Source organism: Magnusiomyces paraingens (assembly GCF_902498895.1).
Source record: "Magnusiomyces paraingens strain CBS 517.90 genome assembly, contig: contig2, whole genome shotgun sequence".
NCBI classification, from domain to species: Eukaryota; Fungi; Ascomycota; class Dipodascomycetes; order Dipodascales; family Dipodascaceae; genus Magnusiomyces; species Magnusiomyces paraingens.
In genome coordinates, this window is record NW_022474068.1 from 4,031,388 (window position 1) to 4,051,206 (window position 19,819).

At 40.3% G+C, this 19,819-nt stretch overlaps 7 protein-coding genes across 7 annotated transcripts; 3 read left to right on the top strand and 4 right to left on the bottom strand.

The window, feature by feature from the left end:
* Positions 1-252: 252 nt before the first annotated feature.
* On the bottom strand, positions 253-1,449 carry SAPINGB_P003014 (uncharacterized protein; the record flags this gene model as incomplete). Its single annotated transcript, XM_031997732.1, has 1 exon — positions 253-1,449. The coding sequence occupies one exon, from the start codon at positions 1,447-1,449 to the stop codon at positions 253-255; it is 1,197 nt and encodes a 398-aa protein (XP_031853623.1).
* A 272-nt stretch (positions 1,450-1,721) lies between these two features.
* Positions 1,722-4,514, bottom strand: SAPINGB_P003015 (uncharacterized protein; the record flags this gene model as incomplete). Its single annotated transcript, XM_031997733.1, has 1 exon — positions 1,722-4,514. One exon carries the CDS (start codon positions 4,512-4,514, stop codon positions 1,722-1,724), a length of 2,793 nt encoding a protein of 930 aa, XP_031853624.1.
* Positions 4,515-7,183: 2,669 nt separating this feature from the next.
* SAPINGB_P003016 (uncharacterized protein) lies at positions 7,184-8,503 on the top strand (the record flags this gene model as incomplete). The annotated part of the gene is made up of 1 exon (XM_031997734.1): positions 7,184-8,503. One exon carries the CDS (start codon positions 7,184-7,186, stop codon positions 8,501-8,503), a length of 1,320 nt encoding a protein of 439 aa, XP_031853625.1.
* Positions 8,504-8,552: 49 nt separating this feature from the next.
* SAPINGB_P003017 (uncharacterized protein) lies at positions 8,553-10,316 on the bottom strand (the record flags this gene model as incomplete). The annotated part of the gene is made up of 1 exon (XM_031997735.1): positions 8,553-10,316. One exon carries the CDS (start codon positions 10,314-10,316, stop codon positions 8,553-8,555), a length of 1,764 nt encoding a protein of 587 aa, XP_031853626.1.
* A 1,190-nt stretch (positions 10,317-11,506) lies between these two features.
* Positions 11,507-15,271, top strand: SAPINGB_P003018 (uncharacterized protein; the record flags this gene model as incomplete). The annotated part of the gene is made up of 1 exon (XM_031997736.1): positions 11,507-15,271. The coding sequence occupies one exon, from the start codon at positions 11,507-11,509 to the stop codon at positions 15,269-15,271; it is 3,765 nt and encodes a 1,254-aa protein (XP_031853627.1).
* Positions 15,272-15,712: 441 nt separating this feature from the next.
* On the top strand, positions 15,713-18,519 carry SAPINGB_P003019 (uncharacterized protein; the record flags this gene model as incomplete). The annotated part of the gene is made up of 3 exons (XM_031997737.1): positions 15,713-15,884; positions 15,945-16,048; positions 16,114-18,519. The coding sequence occupies 3 exons, from the start codon at positions 15,713-15,715 to the stop codon at positions 18,517-18,519; spliced, it is 2,682 nt and encodes an 893-aa protein (XP_031853628.1).
* A 130-nt stretch (positions 18,520-18,649) lies between these two features.
* SAPINGB_P003020 (uncharacterized protein) lies at positions 18,650-19,801 on the bottom strand (the record flags this gene model as incomplete). The annotated part of the gene is made up of 1 exon (XM_031997738.1): positions 18,650-19,801. One exon carries the CDS (start codon positions 19,799-19,801, stop codon positions 18,650-18,652), a length of 1,152 nt encoding a protein of 383 aa, XP_031853629.1.
* Between the last annotated feature and the right edge of the window lie 18 nt (positions 19,802-19,819).

A 19,819-nucleotide genomic window follows, 5' to 3' on the forward strand; every position in this document is an offset into this window, starting at 1 on the left:
TGCGAGATTTTAAGTGTAGTTGTAGTTGTTGTTGTTGTTGTTATTAATGGTGGTGATGATCTGAGGGGTCTTTAAAAAAAAAAAAAGAATGTTTTGAGACTCTAAATAAACAAAACCTTTAGTGTTGCTGTGGCAACCCAAACAAGTAAAAAAGAAAAGAAAACACACGAAAATAAATAAACAGATTGATTGGCAAAAAAAAACAAAAAAAAAAAAAAAACTCTAAAATCTTTAAAATCTCTAAAACAAAAGTCAACTTTCTAAATTCAAAATGCCCCGGACCACGCCTTGGACTCCGTTAAACAACAATACAGGTTCGCCGTGGCTTAAAGACTTGATGGAAATATCATCTTCAACCACCATTTGCTTCGACAGCAAGTGGTGGCGTACAACTCCGCAAAGACACCCGGTTCCAAGTGGAGGAGTACGCCAAGCACCATCGCGATAAAGTGCCAGATTGAAAATGGAGCCTTCGGTGACTTCATCACGCGTGTTATATAAAATTACTTCTTGAAGTGGGTTTGAGGAGCCGGGTCTAAGTGAGCGGGCTCGGGCGGCGTCGTAAATATCACGTTTAGTAGTTTTCAACGAGGTAAAGGGCGAAACCATAATGCTTCGGGAGTCCAGGTAAACTTCATAAACTGGATCCATGCCTGAAACTTGAGTGGATTTGAGACCAGAAAATATGTTTGGACGAACAGGCGCTGGGGCAACTTGGAGTGTCAAGGTTCCAGTTTTATCAACCAAGGCACGAATCTTATAGGGCCGTCGCCAATCTACAGCTTCTGCAGTGATCGCACGATTAAGTTCAGAACGTAAAAGATCAAGAGGAATTTCCACGTCCCAGTTAAAGAAATCAGCACCAAACTGGAGTCGTTGCTGGTGGAGTTCAAGTAAAAAGAAGCACTCATCGGGTACCTTTTTTTGCTCTTCAATCAAAGTGTAAAGTTCCTTTAATGCGCGTTCATAAAGTTCAGCTGTAGTAGGAAGTGGTGGAGATGAAGATAAAGTTGAAGGATCAACAAGTGTAGTTACAGAGTCTGACGAAGATACTGTGTGGTTGGCCGCATAGTGATGCACATAAAGCGCAGGATCGTATCGAATAGCAGATGTAAGAGAAAATTCCTCATTCCCAGAGTATACCTCTGAAGTAATATATTGTTCAACAAGAGAAACTTTATCCGGAGGTGTCAATGTAGTAGGAGCTGAAGTTGGAGCGGAAGTTGGGGCGGAATCTGCTGATGAAAAAGTGGAAGCTGAGCTCGGGGCTGATGATAACGAGCCAAAGGGGACTGGCGCGGGTTGGAGCCAGTTTGATGTAGTTGGAGCACCACCAGGTAAGACAGAAGAATCTGCCACAAAATCGCCACCTGTATGGTTTGCAGTTAGAGCGAAAATTGGTTCATTTTCTAAAACCCATTGGTTAAACTCTTCTTGGGTTTCAGACATGATGGAAAGATAATATTTGTTTTGTATAATAATAATAATCAGTAATAACGAGAAGGAGGAGGAAAATGTGTAGAAAACGTCGTTTTGTGGATAAAATAATTATTTAAAATTAAAATAATTATTTAAAATTAAAATAATTATTTGGTTAACTAAACAATAATATTATGTGCATGTTATATATTGTTATCAAATTAAATACAGTTACAAAAAAAAGAATAGAATAAATTATTAAAAGTAAAAAAAAAAAAAAAAAGTTACCAAAAGGTAAAATGCTACGCTTCAATTTTACTACCAACTGTAGTCGTGACAACAGGCCTAGGATTCTCAGAAGATACCGAGGTACTGTTATTATTGGCCGTTGCCTCAAAATCAAAGAGTTGATCAAAAATATCAAGTCCTAGTTCAATGTTTGGCTTGTTTTCCATCTCGTTCAAGTTTTCAAAATCAGGGATATTGAGCTTATTCATCCAGCAGTTACGCTCAATCATCCGCTTAGCCTGGTCTTCTTCAGCTTTGCGTTTGGGGTGAATTGTAGTCTCCACAGTGTACTCATAAAGCTCGGGCAAGACATTAAACATAACATTGCACAAACTTGTATTGAGCTTTCCAGGAAGAATCCAGTTACGCGAAAAGCGTTTTAGTGTGCTGCTCTCAAGTTTAACAGCTTCCATAAGTTTTTGAACATTTTCTTCTCCACAAGTTCCTCGTTCACCAGAACCTGCACCTTTGGTACACCAATGATATGCCTTCATGTGGACTAGCATAGCCATAGAAAGTGAACAGGAAAAGGTTGGTGAACGGTCCATAATGTGGTTTACACCAATGAGCGGAATAACATTAACAATAGAGTTTGCAGCCTCAATGCAACGATCTGTACTAGTTTGAGCCTCATGCTTTGAGCGCTTTAATGCACCAGGGCCCATGATAGGACCTGAAGACTCCGTGCAATCGACATAACTCGGGAGTTTATTGCTTTGCATAAGGTTGGAAAAGGGGAAATTAAGAATTATTGCTGCAAAGTTGAGAATCATAGAAGCTTGATGAATACCATCGTCCACAAGTCCACATGCAGGGTCAACTAATGGGGGGAACTGTGAATGTTTATTTTGGCCTCCTCCAGATAAAAAGACTCTAAAAGTAGAAATTAAAGATTGGATGCGACCAAACTCAGTAGAGAAGCAAATTCCAGAGCCTACTGTTGTCAAGGAGCACAATATAGTTCGTACAATTTTTGCAGTTTTGTAACGTGAGTTGTATGCAAATCCAGGAATGTTGGATACTGGAATAGTTTCAGTAACTCCAGAAAGGGCAAAACGGGTTAGTGGGGTGCGGCCAATTAACGAAAAGAGAATTTCCAAGAAAAAGGCTTCGTGAACTAAACGTGCAACTGATTCTTGAAGAATTTTTTTATCAACCTGAGCCAGCCGAGGACTGAGGAATATATCTACTGGAACAGAAGCGCCAGAATTGTTAAAGTCGGAGACAGGAGCCATGAGATTATAGGAGGAGAGTTTATGAAACAGAAAGTAAAAGAGCCAGTTGCGCAGCGAAAGCGAGGTGGTATTATCTGTATTGAGATGAGCTGCAAGTAATAGTAAGATTGAAGCTTGAAGTTTAACAACATCATCAGGGGCTTCTTCCAAAGTAGAATAAGCTGATTTAATTCGGGGTTCAAGGTCTGAGAGCCGAGGAGAGGCCGGGTTAGTACTAATGTAGACTATAAGCTTGATTGTCATAACAAGCTCAGTAGGCTTGTCAATAGAAGCAAGGTAGGATTTAATCTTTTCGCGTGGAGGAAGAATGGGATTCTTTTGATGGAAAAGGGCATAGTAGAGGTCAAGGGTATCATCCAAAGACTGTTCTGAAGATTCTGACCCCAAGGGTGTGGGGAAACTTGGGGAAGTTCCTGAGGAAATATCTTTTTGGGGTGAAGTTGAAGGAGTGGAAGAAGAAAGTTCTGGTGAATGGTCGAGTGACCCCATACGGTTGCAAATGTTATCTGACCGCTCTGCATAAGGACTAAGAGCGAAAACACCATTAATGACTTCATTAATTTTATTTTCCTCGGAATTATCCTTCTTTTTCGCCGGAGAGCATTCAGGTTCAGGAGAGAATCTAAGAACTAAAGGCTGAGGAGGAGATTGGGATGAAGATACAGAGAGAGTTGTTGAGTTTGGAGAAGATGAATTTGAGGGTGGAGAGTAAAAAAGAGTATCCACTACTTCTGACTCATTTTGATAATTTTCCGACTCAATGGGTACTGGAACTTCTTGAGACTTGTTGCTAGAAGCACCACGAGCCGTCATAGACTTGGCTAAAACTGAGTCCATCATGCAAGGGGATGCAAAAGCCCACTGAGGCTTATCCTTATCCTGGAGTTGTTCTTGTAACTTGAGTTGTTTGTTTTTTGGTATGCGCAAACCACCACGGTTAGAGGGCACATAGGAGCACTCACGATTATTTTCTTGGCATTTTTTGCAAATGGGCATAACACCGTCGCAACGAATATGACGCTTTCGGCATTCTAGACATGCGCGCCGAATATGCTTGCGCGGTTTGCCGTCAGAAGTTATCGAAGGATTACTATTATCCATTTCTTCTGATGTGAGCTTGCGAGATTTTGACTTGGCAAGCTGCATTTGGGCATTTTGCGTGAGTTGAAGCGGTTGCTGCATTTGTTGCGGTATTTGTTGCTGTTGCTGTTGCTGTTGCTGTTGTTGTTGTTGTAATTGTTGGGACATAATGGGTGTTATTTGAGGTAACAGTGGGACTGAAGATGAAGCAGATGATGGCAGCAGAGGAGCTGTTTGAATATAGAGAGCTTCACTGTTTGGTAGTTGTGGTTGAGATGACAAAACATCTGGAGAAAGAGAGCTTAATCCTGGGGAAAGGCCTGGGGTGTTAGCAAAAGGTGCTGTTGTGCCAAACATGTCGAGGAAAAGAGCAGGGTCTGGGTCTGGCACGGCGACCTGTGCTGAAAGCTGAGAAGCAGTCTGGTCTACTGTTTGACCTCTTGTTTGTTCCTCCCATAAGGCAGAAAGTAGAGCGGAATTTTCAGGGTCCATTTTAGAGGAATGTTTTGATGAAGCTTTCTTTGTGGTTGATAGAGTAGAAGATTTATTTGATATGTTAGTTGTTGTAGTTGTTGTTGAAGTGGTTGTAGTGGTTGTAGAAGTGGTAGTGATGGGAGGTTTTGATGAAGTTGGTTTGGTAGGTGGAGGAGTTTGTTTTGGGTGGTGGATTTTATTAGAGGAGGAGGAGGAGGAGGAGGAGGAGGAAGAAGAGGTAGAAGTGGAAGGAAAAGAAGCGCTTTGTGTGGAAGCGGCAGTTGTGGGTTTTTCGGTAACTACTGACATGGTTACTTATGGTAACATATGGGGTAACAATGAAGAATAATGGAAATTGTTTGTTTGTTTGTTTGTTTAAAAAATAATGGCAACTTTTTGATTTTTTTTTTTTTTTTCAAGGAATTTTCTCTTTTTATATATGAATTTAAAAGACTCTTTTTTTTTTTTTTAATATAATCAAAAATAACTTATTTAATAAGAGAATTTCATATTTGTTTTTACGGGATTTTTCAACGGCAATTTCTTCTAAAAGTTTACAAAAAAAAAAAAAAAAAATAGAAAAAGAAAAACCCCTCTACCCAAAACATCGTTTAAAGCTTCCTTTTAATCTTACTGAAAATCACATACTTAAGTTACCCTTTTTTATTCAACTTTTCCATACAAAATTTTCCAGCGCTATACAAAAAAAAAAAAATAAAAAAATAAAAAAATAAAAATTTAAAAATTTAAAAATTCTCCATGTTTTTTTTTTATTATTTTCTTTTCTTTTTCTATTTGCTACGTCACTTTTTTTTTTTTTCTAGCTTTCCCCGGGGTCTGCCGCTTCTTAGCCATCCCCGCAAAACCCGCACAGCCATACCCCGCGTGTTACCCTGAAGCAAAATCAATCAAATCCGGAATATTGACTTGTGTTATTATTATTGTTGTTATTGTTGTTATTAGTTAGAATTTTTTCCAATTTGAATATGAATGAATAAAAAATGTAATAAAAAAATCATAATTGAAATCAAATCAAAAAAAAAAAAAAAAATAAATAAATTATTCAAATAATACTTTAATAAATATATAATAAATATTAAAAAAAATAAGAAAAAAAAGAAATAAAAAAAAAGGTCTGGCCTCTTGTCGATTGTGGAAAATGATTGCAGTATTTATAAGGCACCTGAGTCTCAAACGGAACTCTCCAAAGCCCTTTACCCGATTTCCAAAATAGTTTATGAAAATTTCTCAGCTGATATAAATATCAAGTAAATAAAGGAATACAATAAAAAAAATTAAAAAATTAAAAAAAAATAAGAAAACTAAAAAATTTAAAAAATTTAAAAAATTTAAAAAATTTAAAAAATTAAATTAAAAAAAATACATATATTCTATCAATAAGTTGACCGGGAATTGAACGGGATTGCTGAAACCCCGGTGCTAATTGATTTCCATAAATAAAAGTGATCTTGTCCATACAATCTCTATTAAATATTAAGGGCCATGGTTTGTGTTGTGTCTAAAAGAAATTGATAGACTAACGATTTTTTTTTTTAAAGACTTTAATTTTAACTCTAAATTTTGATAAAAAGAAAAATACCTCCTCGGTTTTTTAAGAGACCGTTTTTATTAAATGGACCATGGTACTTATGTAATATACATACCTTTATTTGCAATACCCATGGTAACTTCACCGTTGCCAAAAAAATAAAAAAAAATAAAATAAAGTTGAATACTTAATTAATTATAATTAATTTTGTTTTAACTTGAATGCCTAACTTTCTGCCCCAAATCGCATTAATATAATTTAAAAAAATTTAATTTAATTTAAAAAACTTCACCAAATTTAATCAAACACAAATATACTCACAGTGACAAAAAAAAATATCATATAAATATCTCGCAATTGCCTCACTTTTCAAAAGAAAAAAAAAAAATAATAATAAACAGTATACTGTTAATACGTATTAAAAGCTTCCATTATCGGATTCAATATACCCGGTCTTAATTGTATCAAAACACTGGCAGTTCTTGAATTTTAAACAAGACTTTTGAAATATTTTATATTTATATACCCCAGATAAAAGTTCTTACATTTTTAGATTTAAAAGAACTTAGTACTTATTACTTTCATTCTTTCATTCTTTCATTGTTTGACTGAATACAATGGTTTTTGTTTGCTAATTTTCTTTTTTTTTTTTGTCTTTTGCAAGTATTTCTAGAAGATTGCTTGCTTGATACCCTCTCAGTTTAAAGTTTTCTGGCGCAATTGTATTTATTTCTGTGATATCGCGCTTAACCAATTAACCTTCAATCACGCGCATTCCCCAAATTGCTAGAATGACGCCCAAACGGGGAAAGTCCTAGTATTCTTATTGGACTCACTGAAAAATTAATATATACTAGGTTTTTTGTTTTGTATTTTTTTTTGTTTTTGGTTTTTGTTTTTGATCATTCTGGGTAAAAATACCTTGTCATCATGATGGTGCGCGACTTTTTTGTTGCTTTTTCAAGTGGGGTGAGGGGCTTTTAAGCGATATTAATGGAAAGAAATATAAATACTACTTGCCTTGCTGATAAAATGATGAAAAAAATAACAAAAAAATATATATATCTTTAAATTTACTCTTTATTATAATTACTCTTTTTTGTTTATTTTTTTTATATATTGTTACTTTTAATAAATAATGTTTGCTAATTCTTTTGCGGCCATTGCTTTCTTTTTCGCAGTTGCCAATGGTTTACCAGTTCCTCAAAACTCTACCCCAACTTTTTCATCAGTGTCATCGTCATCGTCAGCATCGGCATCTGCATCGGCATCTACATCATCTGCATCCTCAGCTGTTGCTTCTACAGCCGTTTCATCTTACAATTGGAATGACGGCTTTACTCCTACCATTTCTATTCGCTCATCATGTAATGCTACTAACTCCAACATTCTTTCCCGTGCACTCTCTGATACAATTGATGTTGCCCAACATGCAAGACTCCATCTCTTGCGTTATGGCAATTCCTCAGACATTTTCCCACGCTACTTTGGAAATGCATCTGCTGCTGCTGAGCCTTTAGGTTGGTATGATTTCTTGGCTAATGGTGATAAAAGTGGTCTTGTTTTGCGCTGCGACGACGTTGATGACCGCTGCAACGATACTACAACAGGAATCTATACCTACCGCGATAATGAAAGTGTTATTTGCCCCAATGCTTTCAGCAACAAAATTTATAACTCTGACATTTGCGCTCATGGTTACACAGTTGCAGGAAACAATGCAACAGATACCTGGGCTGGCACCTTTTTGGGTCAACTTTTGAATTCTCAACGTATTGGTCAAGGCTCAATTTCTCATAAAGCTGAATCATACGCTTCTGTAATTGCCCTTGCTAAAAGTAACTCTTCTGTAGCCTTACACAACACCGCATCTCTCCAGTATTTTGCACTTCACGCCTGGGCATACGACATTGCCGTTCCTGGTGCCGGATGTACTGGAAAATATTCCAATGCCTCACTGGCTACCAATTCCACTTTGGCCTCATCCTCCAATACAACGGTGTCCACAAATACCACTGTTTCGTCTAATTCAACCAGCACAGCCGCACAAAGACAAACGGCGTCCAACTCCTCAGCAGCCTCACAATCGCTTCTCGTCGTTACTGGGTCTTCTGTCTCTACTTCTACATCTGGTAGTACAAGAACTGTCACTTCCTCCGTTACAGCTTCAGGCTCTTCTTCTTATTCTTCTATCTCTGCAACCCCCTCTGCAATTCCCTCTAGCCTTTCTGCCACAGCATCAGGAGTCACACGTACAGTTACTGAAAGTGTCACATCTCCAATAAGCAGTTCAGCTCGTGTGACTGTTACCGAGAGTGTGACGGCAACTCCAAGCAGTTCTGTCAACTCCGTTACTCGTACTGTTACGGAAAGCGTCACCCAAACGCCTGAGGTTACCAAATCCACAAGTGCTAGCCGTCGTACGATTGTAGTCACTGATACTCAAAGTTCATCTTAAAGCACAAATTATATTTAGTATTATTTTTTAGATAAATATTTTTAATAAATTAATGGGCCTTTTCAACCTCTAGCTTGACCTGGTAGGCAGACAGTCGTTCGTACTTCATCCACAACGTCTCATCATCAATTTCATTAACAGGGATGTTTAGCCAATCAGTTTTAATACCAAGAACATTGTAATTCTTTTTGTAGTCTTCCCATCCAGCCAAAAGTTCATCAAACTTTTCAGGATGCTTTTTGGACAAATCATGGACCTCACCTGGATCTTCTCGGACGTTGTAAAGTTGCCAAATATTTTCTTCAACCGGGTTTCCAATAAAGGTAATTTTCCAGTCACCCTTTCGTACAGCAGCTTGTCCAAACAACTCCCATCCCACAGTCTCGTCTTTGTCGTAAATAGGAACTGTCTCCCCCGCTGATTTTAAAAACTTGACCCAGGATTTACCTCGAATTGGGGCGATTTCGCGGCCCTTATAGTTCGAGGTTTCAGGCTGTTCAACACCAGCAAGCTCCAATAATGTCGGAGTAATGTCCATGACTGTGGAAAAAATACTGTTGATAGTTCCCTTATGTTTTTCGTCAATACCAGGACCATTGACAATGATAGGTACGTGAATACCACCCTCAGAAGAAAATGTCTTAAACAGTTTAGAAGGTGCAGTAGCAGCCTGTGCCCATCGTGGTCCGTACCATACATAAGAATCATAATTGCCAATATTGTCCAAAGAGTTGTTGTAGTACTTCTTGAGGTGTTGTTCGATATTACTTCCTAAAATAGGCTTGGCCTCCAACGAAGCACCCTCAGCACCATTGTCTGACAAGAACAAAATATAAGTATTCTCAAGTTCTCCACGAGCCTCCAATGAAGAAACAACTTTACCAACATTCCAGTCAAGACGTTCAACCATAGCTGCAAATGTTTCCATAGCACGGACTGACTTGGCCTTCTGATCATCATTTAAAGTTTCCCATTCAGGTGAACCGAGGGGAACCACGGGGTGCGGCTCAACATCATTGGGAATCAAACCAAGCTCCTTTTGTCGAGCAAGACGCTTCTGGCGTAAAGCTGCTGGACCATCATCATAAACACCCTTGTACTTTGCAATAATTTCTTGAGGTGCCTGCAATGGCCAATGAGGAGCAGTAAATGTCAGCAATCCAAAAAATGGTTGCTCCTCATTTTTGTCAAGATGGTTTCCCAAAAACTCCACAAACTTGTCTGCATAAAAGTCGGAAGAATAAAAGTCTTTAGGCAATGGATCAGTGGAGTATTTTTCATCTTCGGCATGTAGCACTGGTGCAGCTGATTGAAACAATTCAGGAACAATCTCATCGGGGTCCAGGTTTTCTGGAGCCAGTTGTGGCTCCCAACCATAATGATTAGCAGCACCAGGAAGCAGAGCAAAACTCTTTTGGAACCCTCTTTTAGCAGGGAAAGCTTCTGGGATAAGACCCAAATGCCACTTACCCGCGAGGAAAGTATGGTAGCCTCCGCGTTCAGCTAAAATTTCAGGGAGTGGAGCCACTTTATCATTAAGGTATCCTTCATATCCAGGTTTTTCTCTGAATCCTGGAATACTTCGGACAAACTCAAACATAGCTCCAACACCAGCAATATGGTTGTCGGTTCCTGAAAGAAGCATTGAGCGAGTAGGGGAACACGCGGCAGCCGCATAAAACTGATTAAGTCTTAAACCAGTCCCTGCAAGTTTGTCAAGGTTAGGAGTGTGGATTTCCCCGCCAAAAGTGCCCAAGTCGGAAAACCCAAGATCATCGGCAACAATTACAACAAAGTTTGGTTTTTTAGTCATAATTAATTAATAGAAAAAAAAATAAGAAAGAAAATAAATAATCAAAAAAGTTGATAAAATGATAATTGATGTTTCTTTAGAATTACGGAAATAGTAAGCTCTTTATATTGCAATAATGGTATAAATCCATTTGGAAATTTGGCCCCGAAATGTGCCATATGGCGCAATAGTTCAGCGCCACAGGACGGAAGTCCGACAAACACGGAATCGGAAGCTTAGAAACATTGCACTAGATCTAAGTATCAATAGCCAAACTGCAACATTATTTTTTAAAAAATCGGTCGTATTTGAATGAAAGTGTTCCCTTGTGGCTTGATCTTTTTATTACGTTTGGAGGCTTAAAGCTTTAGTGTTTTGTAGTAATAATGATACCCCACAGTCTGCCAAAGTTTGAAAATTTCTTGGTTACATTATATGTATAGATGAAACTTTCTCATGCCATTAAACTCATCTATCCCTTTCATTTAAATTTAAAAATTTCCGTTACTTGTATTTTAAAATAATTTCCGTATTTGTTAAAATTAAATGAATAATAAAGGTAAGTATCGTCATCATGGTGTGGCAAGTTGGTTTCATGCCCAGTATGAAATTAACGGACTTATGTACATTTCAGTATATTATGTAAGGATGACTTTTGATTACATAATGTAATTTATTACGAAGTAATAAACCTCTGTCACCAAGCTGCTACCACCATCACTGGCGCGCAGTTTTTTTTTTTTTTTTTTTTTTTTTCCTCCCTTATAAGCCTGCTTTTTCCTCCTTTTGTTCTCTTTCTCCCCACTTACACTTCAAATAGAAACGTCACGCAAATCACCAACCTTTCAAAATATCCTTGTAAAAGACCTTTTATTATGAACTAGCTCTTTATGTTGAGTACTTGTCGTTGTTAACGCGATAGAAAAAAAAAGATACTTTTACCTCATTATTTGGGACTGGTACACTATACAAACACCGTAGTACTTTCAACAGGTTAGTTTATTCTCAATCTCCACCTTTTTGACGCTCTCTCTCTTTTTCTACCCCCAATTTTTTTTTCCCTTTTATATATTTCTCTTACTATATCACAGTCGACTAACTAGACCTAGTCTGGTCACAGGAAGATTCGTATTGATCACTGTTTGAGAAACTTATTTTATTTTTGGTGTAAACGTTTTAAATTTTAAATAATTATTTGTCTCCATAAAGAAATGGATTCAACAAATCCTTATGAAACTTTCAACTACATGTTTGGAAGCGGTGCAACCGAGCCCCAGGGTTTAGCTGCCCCGAGTGCTCACCACCTCCAACAACAGCATCACCATCTCCAACCGCTGACTTCTAAAGTCACGCTAGAAGATGTCACTGGGTTTGGCCAAACTCACAACTCTGCTGATTTTCACCACCAACACGCGAACCAGTTAAGCATGACGGCAGCGGGACCCACTACCACAACCGTTTCTGTTTCTTCAAATGTGGCCGATCTTCAAAATCCCTTCAATCTTAACGGTCTTTCTGCAGTAGCCACGACTATACCACAGAATTATCAAAGCAATATCATTGCCAATGGTGGCAGAGACTCAGGTAGCAGTAGCAGTAGTAATAGCAGCTCAGGTAGCGGTAGTAACACAATCAACTCAAACTCTAGCATTCTCAGCAACAGCTCCAACCCCAACACCGGCTCGGCAGGCAACCCATTTCTTTCAGTCACGACACCTGCGCAAGCAGTATCGCAATCATTGATGGTTAATGGAGGATATACAGAGACTTCAAATAATAATCAATTTTCTTCTCAGCTTTCAAGTTCTTATGGAAACACTTTGACGCTGCCGCTTGAGTCTGCGCAGCCCGTAGCTGGAGATGCTGGCTATTCGTATGCTTCTGGCTTGTTGTCATGGCAACACCACAATGAAAACGCGCTGGCGTCTCACCAAAATAATAATAGCCACCACTCGCAAGAGCAACAACAAGACCAGCACCATCAGCGTAAGTCTTATGTAATGAGATCCCGTGCAGACCCTAACCCGATAACCGTTTTTTCTTTAGAAACGCCGCACCACCACCAGCTATCTCCCGCCACTACTGCCTCCGCCACAACGACCCCCACTACAAATGTCAATCTCGCAACGGCCGCTGCAGCCGCAGCTGCAAATGCTCTAGCCCTGGGCTACGCGTCCCGCGTCACACAATCTCTCAACAACCACCCGTTGATTTCTTCTTCTGCATCGTCACAAGCACCGGCTTCGGAGTCCGGGCTTACTGCTACGCAACTTCGTCAGCAACAGATTGACCTTGAAAACAGAGCGTTACTGGGATCCCTAATGGGTTCATCAACATTTTCTCATTCAGATGAAATCCCTCCATCAATTGACTCTACATCATCCCAGTCTACAGCTGAATCTACTCTAGCTAGCTCAAACCAGTTCTCGATTATGCCTAACTCAAACTACTTTAATATCTCTTTGGCTAATCAATATCCCGATCTTCAGTCTCAACAAAAGCAGCAGCAGCAGCAAAATCAAAATCAAAATCAAAATCAACAGCTGCAAAAACAACAGTCATCTATAAGTCATGCTTTTGATTTGTATCAACAACAGATGTATGATTCCACAATAAATCTCATGGAAAATAGTCCGTCAATGCCAATAATAATAAGCGATGATATGGATCCATCAATTGACACGGAAAATGGTTCTACTTTTTCTCCCCAGTCATTAGAACAGGCACTTAAACTTCAACCGATAGCTAAAAAACGAACCCTCCCTGAACCTGAGAGAGACCCATACCCTTCCAAAAAGCTCAAGTCCATGTCTACAGATCTTTCGGAATCGTCGCGTGTAATTTTTGAGTCCAAGCCTTTGGCCGATCAAATCAAACTTCGATTTCAAGCAGTGTTTATGACTTACATTAAAATGGGTTCAGTAGCTGAACTTGTTGATCGGTTTTCTAAGCTTCTACTAGAAATCGACACGTCAGGTGACCAGATTCCAGACCCAGACCCATTTTCGATTGCATTTGAGGTTGCGCTAGAAAACAACCTTGAATTGTTTTGGACCGGTATGCGGTCTCAAAGCCTTGTTATTACACGGTGTCGTGTTTGGATTGCTAAGCTGTTCAAAGCACGCCACTGGGACCAAGCTACAACAATTCTAAACGCATTATTGAAAATGTCATTGACACAGTCTCATTTGGAGACGTTTAAACTTTCTAGATTACTACTGATCATTTGCAAGAAAAACGAGAATCCAGCAGCTCGGAAGGCTGCAGAAATGTTATTACAACGTGCTGAGCAACTAACTGAGCTCAATTCAAGACCTTCCCAAAATGGTATTTCTGGAAGTCCACTAGCTTCTGCTTCAGATATACTTAAAGCTGCTTCATCTCGTAGTAAAAGATTATCTCCTTCACCAGGTCCCACTGCAACCAAAGTTAATTCCACCAAGCCGCTTCAACCAATTGAACCCATAACCAGTAGCTCTCGCAAACGAGCCAAAGCTGAATCTACAGTCACTAGCAACACAGTCCCAGCAGCTCCAAGTACTACATCTACAGCTACATCTGCATCTAGAAAAAGACTTCCTACTAAAGAGATTAATAAGAAAGCTCCTTTAAATTCTGCAATGACGCTCAAGACAAAATCCTCGACAAGTACTGCAGCGTCTTCTCCCACATCTTCGTCTCGCACTTTTACAATCCCAAGACGATCACAAACAACTGCCGAATCAAAACCTGCTACAACTGTTACTGCAACATCTTCAGCTTCAGCTTCATCGTTATCATCTTCATCTGCACCCGCTCCAACCAGTCTAGCATCTTCCTTTTTTAAAGCACTTAAGCCCCATAAGGCATCAGCACCCCTTTCTTCTAAGCCAGCTCCTACCTCAACATTTTCTTTGCAAAATCACTTGAAAATTATTCGGGGGGCGGCCAAAAAACCTGATGTTAAAGAAGAGGAAAAAGAGGATCGTAATAGTTCTAGCAATAGCAATAGCAATAACTCGAGTAGTAATGGCACCAGTAGTACCACGTTGCGCAAAAAGCGAAAGCGTGTTCACTGGAAAGAAGATGATAATTTGGTTCAGGTCAAGGAATTTTATCTTGATCCCGAAGAGGCTGCTGCTAAGCGGTCTGCACTTGGCATGAAGCCTTTAGATTTTAATGAAGCCAAGAATGCATTTGCAATGTTCCGTGAGACTCCTGAAAATGTGGAAATGATAGAATGGTATACGCCAGTTCCTTTTGAGGATTACCCCGGATGTGAAGATGTTTCAATCCCGCGTGGTGGCAGACGACCAGTTGAAAGCTATGAAGCTGAAATTCAGCGACGTGCCGAAGAAGAAAGGCTAATTGCTATTTATCTTAATGATTCTCAAATTCCAGAAACCCCCAACGAGTCTCTAGTGGACCGAACCCAGCCCAGCGATGATACTTCAGAAACTAAAATCATTCCCCTTGCTGATGAACTTGCAAGCCACCCACTTCTCAATGGCGGCAGCCCTGTAAATGATGACGACGATGATTACGACCCTAGTGCGTTCTCATTACGGCAAGCATCATCAACACCTAATCCAGACATGGATGCAATTAAATCTCTTTTGGATGGGCTTAAAAAGACGGTGGGCACAAGTAATGGTGGTGGTGGTAACAAAAACGTGGGCAATAATAACACCTGGTCTGGTAACCAGGCTCCCCCTATCCCAGCAGAAGCTCTTTTAACACATTTAACACCTTTCTTAAACAATGGCCCCAAAAATTCGACAGATAATGGAACCCCGTCACCCGAAAAAAAGCAGTCGCGGTGGGTCAATAATAACTCGACGCTGACGCAAAAGCACCTAGAACTTCGGTCTAAAGATGTGCGACCCTTCGTTCGCAGCGACCAAACGACAATGGACAAATGGAAATTCCCTTGTCATTTCTTTAAAGACCACTGTGACAACGGTGATCAATGCACATATTTGCATTTACCTAATTGAAATTGTTATATATAGTTGTTTTAATATTTAATCATTAAGGCATGAAAATGTCTACCACAATTGTTTAAAGAATTAACTGACAAAAATAAAATCAAAGTGCTCGCGTGACAGTTGGGCGACGTTTTCACGTGAAACCGTGTCAGTGTTTATGTAAGCATTCTGTAGTTGTGTTTTTATTTTCGGGCGGCTTCTTTTGGGAGACCGCCATTCCATGTTTTGTATTTTGCCCAAACCACCACCTGAAAGTAAAGGACCCACTCACCACAACACGCTTCAAGGCTTTTTCTCCCTTCCGAGTCTTAATACTATCTTTGCTAATTACCATTTTCGGCTTCGAACTCTGTTTTCAAAACCTCCTGGATTAAAACCGGAGCCAGCATACTACTAAAAGAACTGCGTTCTAAATAATATATTTACCGCAACCTTCCTTTTTTTTTTGTCATGAATGGGAACGACGACGAAGATATTCCCTACGACCCTAGAAAGTATCCACTCCGGCTGTTAGGGGCTCAGCTGGCAGTCGCCACTGCAATCGGTGCCTCTGCATTTTTATCTTTCTGTATTTTAAGACTTAAATGGCCAAATCTTTTTGATGCCCGTCGTGCACGAAGAAGTGAGTATTTTAGACATTTAATTTTATCAGCTTTCTAACCAGTTTGTCTGTTTATTTAAGAGGAACTTCCTGAACTCCCAAAAAAGTTCTTTGGCTGGGTAGTTAGTTTATACAATATAACGGAGGAGCAAATCCTTGAGCACGCTGGTTTAGATGCGTTTGTCGTAAGTTTTAAGTTTCTTTTTTAACTTTTTTTTTGTCTTCTCTCTGACCAAAACATTTTTATTAGTATCTGGGATTTTTTAAAGTCTCTGCACAACTCTTTACATTGCTCACAGTTTTTGCTGTGACAATTATCAGTCCTATTAGACTACATTACACTGGCAACTATGACCAAGGTGAGGACGGTGATAATCCCTCTAAAACTTCAATTTTCACCGGCACTAAAGATGGCAGTGGCGGTGGTGGAGGTGATAATGATGATGACCCCTCTAATACCTACAAGAAATACCTGTGGACTTATGTAGTTTTCACTTATATTTTCACGTTTTTAACTGCATATTTCATGATGCGCCAGACCATTAAAGTTGTGCGAGTACGTCAGCGATACCTAGGCCAACAAAACTCCATTACTGACAGAACAATTCGGTTATCCGGCATTCCACCGGAGCTTCGCACGGAATCTGCTTTGAAAGACCATATTGAGTCACTTGGTATTGGTAATGTACGTTCATTGCATTTGTGCCGTCATTGGGATCAACTGGATAAGATGTTTGAAAAACGCAAATACATTATAACAAAGCTTGAACATGCTTGGTCTAAATATCTTGGTCCAACATGGAAAGAAAGTAATGCAATTAACAAAAACATGGTTCTTCCATTTTCTGAAGAAAATGGCGTTTCCTCGCGTTCAATTCCCTTGCGTAATGACTCTGTGTCTCAGTCATACCGTGACAATGACCATAGCCCTCAAACAGATGACGAGCTGGAACATTTGGTGACTAGCAATGCTACTTTACAACTCGGTACAGCTACAGGCTCTTATCGCCGACCCAAAGAAAAGCTTGGGTGGATGGGACTTTATGGTGAAGAAATCGACATTATTGACTACTACACCAATGAGTTGGAAATGCTTGACGCTCAAATCGAAGCAGCAAGACAACGCTACTATACCCCTACTGACACTGCATTTTTGACCATGGACTCTGTTGCCAGCGCACAAATGGCTGCACAGGCTGTTCTTGACCCAAGACCCAATCGACTTCTTGCAAAGCCTGCTCCAGCCCCGCATGATATTATCTGGAAGAACTTGTACATGCCACGCAATGAACGCTTTGTGCGCACATATACGATTACCATTATCATTGCTATTTTAACGGTTGCCCTGATTTTCCCTATTTCATATTTGGCCACGTTTTTGGAACTTAAGACTATCAAGCGTCTGCAACCAGCTCTTGGGAAACTCATTGAACGCTCTGAATGGCTGACAACTTTTGTCACTGGTATCTTGCCTCCTCTTATCTTTACATTGTTCAACTTTTTGCTTCCTTACCTGTACTGGTACCTGGCTGGGCTCCAAGGTTTTGTATCTTATGGTGAGGTTGAGTTGTCTGTTATTTCTAAAAACTTTTTCTATGTATTCTTCAATATGTTCCTCGTCTTTACAGTTGCTGGTAACTACTGGACATTTCTCAAGGATACAACGCAATTGGCTTATAAGCTAGCTGAGTCACTTATGAAGTTTTCACTTTTCTACATTGATCTTGTTATTCTACAAGGTATTGCCATGTTTCCACTACGCTTGCTTCAGTTAGGTAGCATCTTCCAGCTTCCGTTTGTTTTATGGCGGTGCCAATCCCCCCGAGAGTACCGCAACCGCTACCGACCTCCTATTTTCAACTACGGCATTAATCTTCCACAGCCCATTCTTATCTTTATCATTGTCATTCTTTATTCCGTCATTTCCACAAAAATCGTCTTTTTCGGTACCATTTATTTTCTGTTTGGTTATATGACATACAAGTACCAGCTTATGTTTACAATGGTTCATCCGCAGCACTCCACAGGTCAGTCATGGGTTTTAATTTTCCGCAGAGTGTGCCTTGGAGTTGTCATTTTTCACTTGACAATGACTGGCATTTTAGCCTTGCAAAAGGCTTACTTTTTATCTACAAGTTTGGCACCACTACCACTGGCCACCTTTTTCTTTTGGTACAATTTTGAAGAATATTATGTGCCACTATCTAACTTTATTGCTCTAACTGCAATTGAAACATATGGTAGTGGCGGTGGAACCAGCAACTCTAGCATTTCAGACCAAGAAAATGGGACCGCGGAGCGCCAGGAATCCGAATCTGAGGTAGAACCACTATCGCCACATCCAACGCCATCATCCACACTCTCACTCCCGCCTCCCTCTGGAACATCTACTCCTCTTCGAAATAAAATTCGCGGTCTACAACGCAACGTTACACGGCGATTGGTGGATACACAAATTCCCAATTTCCAAGTACGGCCGTTTTCAGTGTCCAAGACTCTGGACGAAGAGCGGGAGCGAAACCAAAAATATGTGAACCCGCATTTGGTACGGCCACTGGATGGCCCATGGATTGGCATTGAGGGAAGTGATGATGTGATTATAGCTAACAGTGAGGGCACAGTGAAGCGCAAGGTTCAGCTGGAAGAATGGGAATAAAGTTAGGTTTGTTTTTTGTGATTTTGTTGTTTTTTTTTAAAAATAGTTTGTAAATTTAGAAGTAAAAAAAATTAATTAATTAATATATATTAGTAGTCTACATTTTATATACATGTTTGTACTTTTTTTTTTACAATACGTATTGCCAAAATATTTTGAGAAGAGGAAGCACGACGTGGTCGCACAAAATGTTGCGGACTGCAGCCGCCGCGGCGGTCATAAGACCTGCGCGCAAGTACCCGCATTGAAGAATAATGGTAAGGGCTTCTATAGTATTGAACGAGACTGCCCAGCCGAGCACAGTTGCAGCAAATGGGACATCGTAGGACCAGATTACCATGAGGATCGGGAAAAGTTTTGAAGAAGATGAGATAAGAAGAGCAGTTGAGAGGGCAGCCTTTGCCGCAGCCACTGTTTTTTCAGAATTATCTTCTTCTTCTAATACCTGACCATCAGTCTCAGTCTCAGTTTCAGCCTCAGTTTCAGTCTCAATGTTTGACTTTGGATTTGGCTTTAGCTTTGGCTTTGGCTTTGGCTTTGGCTGATGCAGACCAATTCGTGCGGCGCCGCGCCAGCGCAGCACATGGATGGCCAGAGCGCGTAGCACGCAATGTGTGGCCAGACTTTCAGCCAAACACAGTACGAGAAACGATGAGTATTGGGCCAGCACGGGCAGTGCAAGCACTGGGACATACCGTGCATCCTCAGCTCGGCGTTGCTCGGCGCGTGCCCAAGTCAAGTATACATCAAACAGAGTCACTAGCAGCCATAGGCGCTGAGCTTGGACATGGAGGCCGGAAATAAGTGGCACTCTGAGGGGCCACAAGAACGACGACGACCGGCGGCGCGTGGTGTGGAGAGAGTGGGTCGGAGATGCAGGTTCGTGGAGATGGGAGGTCGGTGTATTGGGTGATTCCGGCAGCGACGTGGATTGTTGTTGTTGTTGTTGTTGTTGTTGTTGTTGATGTGGTAGATGTTGTTGGTTTGATTGGTGATGTTGGTGGGTTTGTATGGCAGTAGAGGAAGGCGTTGATGTACTAGAAACCGGCGCAGACCCCCAGACCTGTTTTTCGCGTGTGAAGACGTTAAACACAAGGTGTCGGTAGGCTTGAGGTTTAAGCAGAATCACGTCCACAAAAACTAGCACAGAGTCGTACTCAATATATTTGTCGGCAAATTTGTTGCACCGCGGACAAGCGGTCAGCCGGATGTTAGACACATTAGATCTAGAGTATCGCGTATACAGCGACCGCACGGGCTCCATGCACTCAATGCAAATCATAGGGAGTTGTGTTCGACG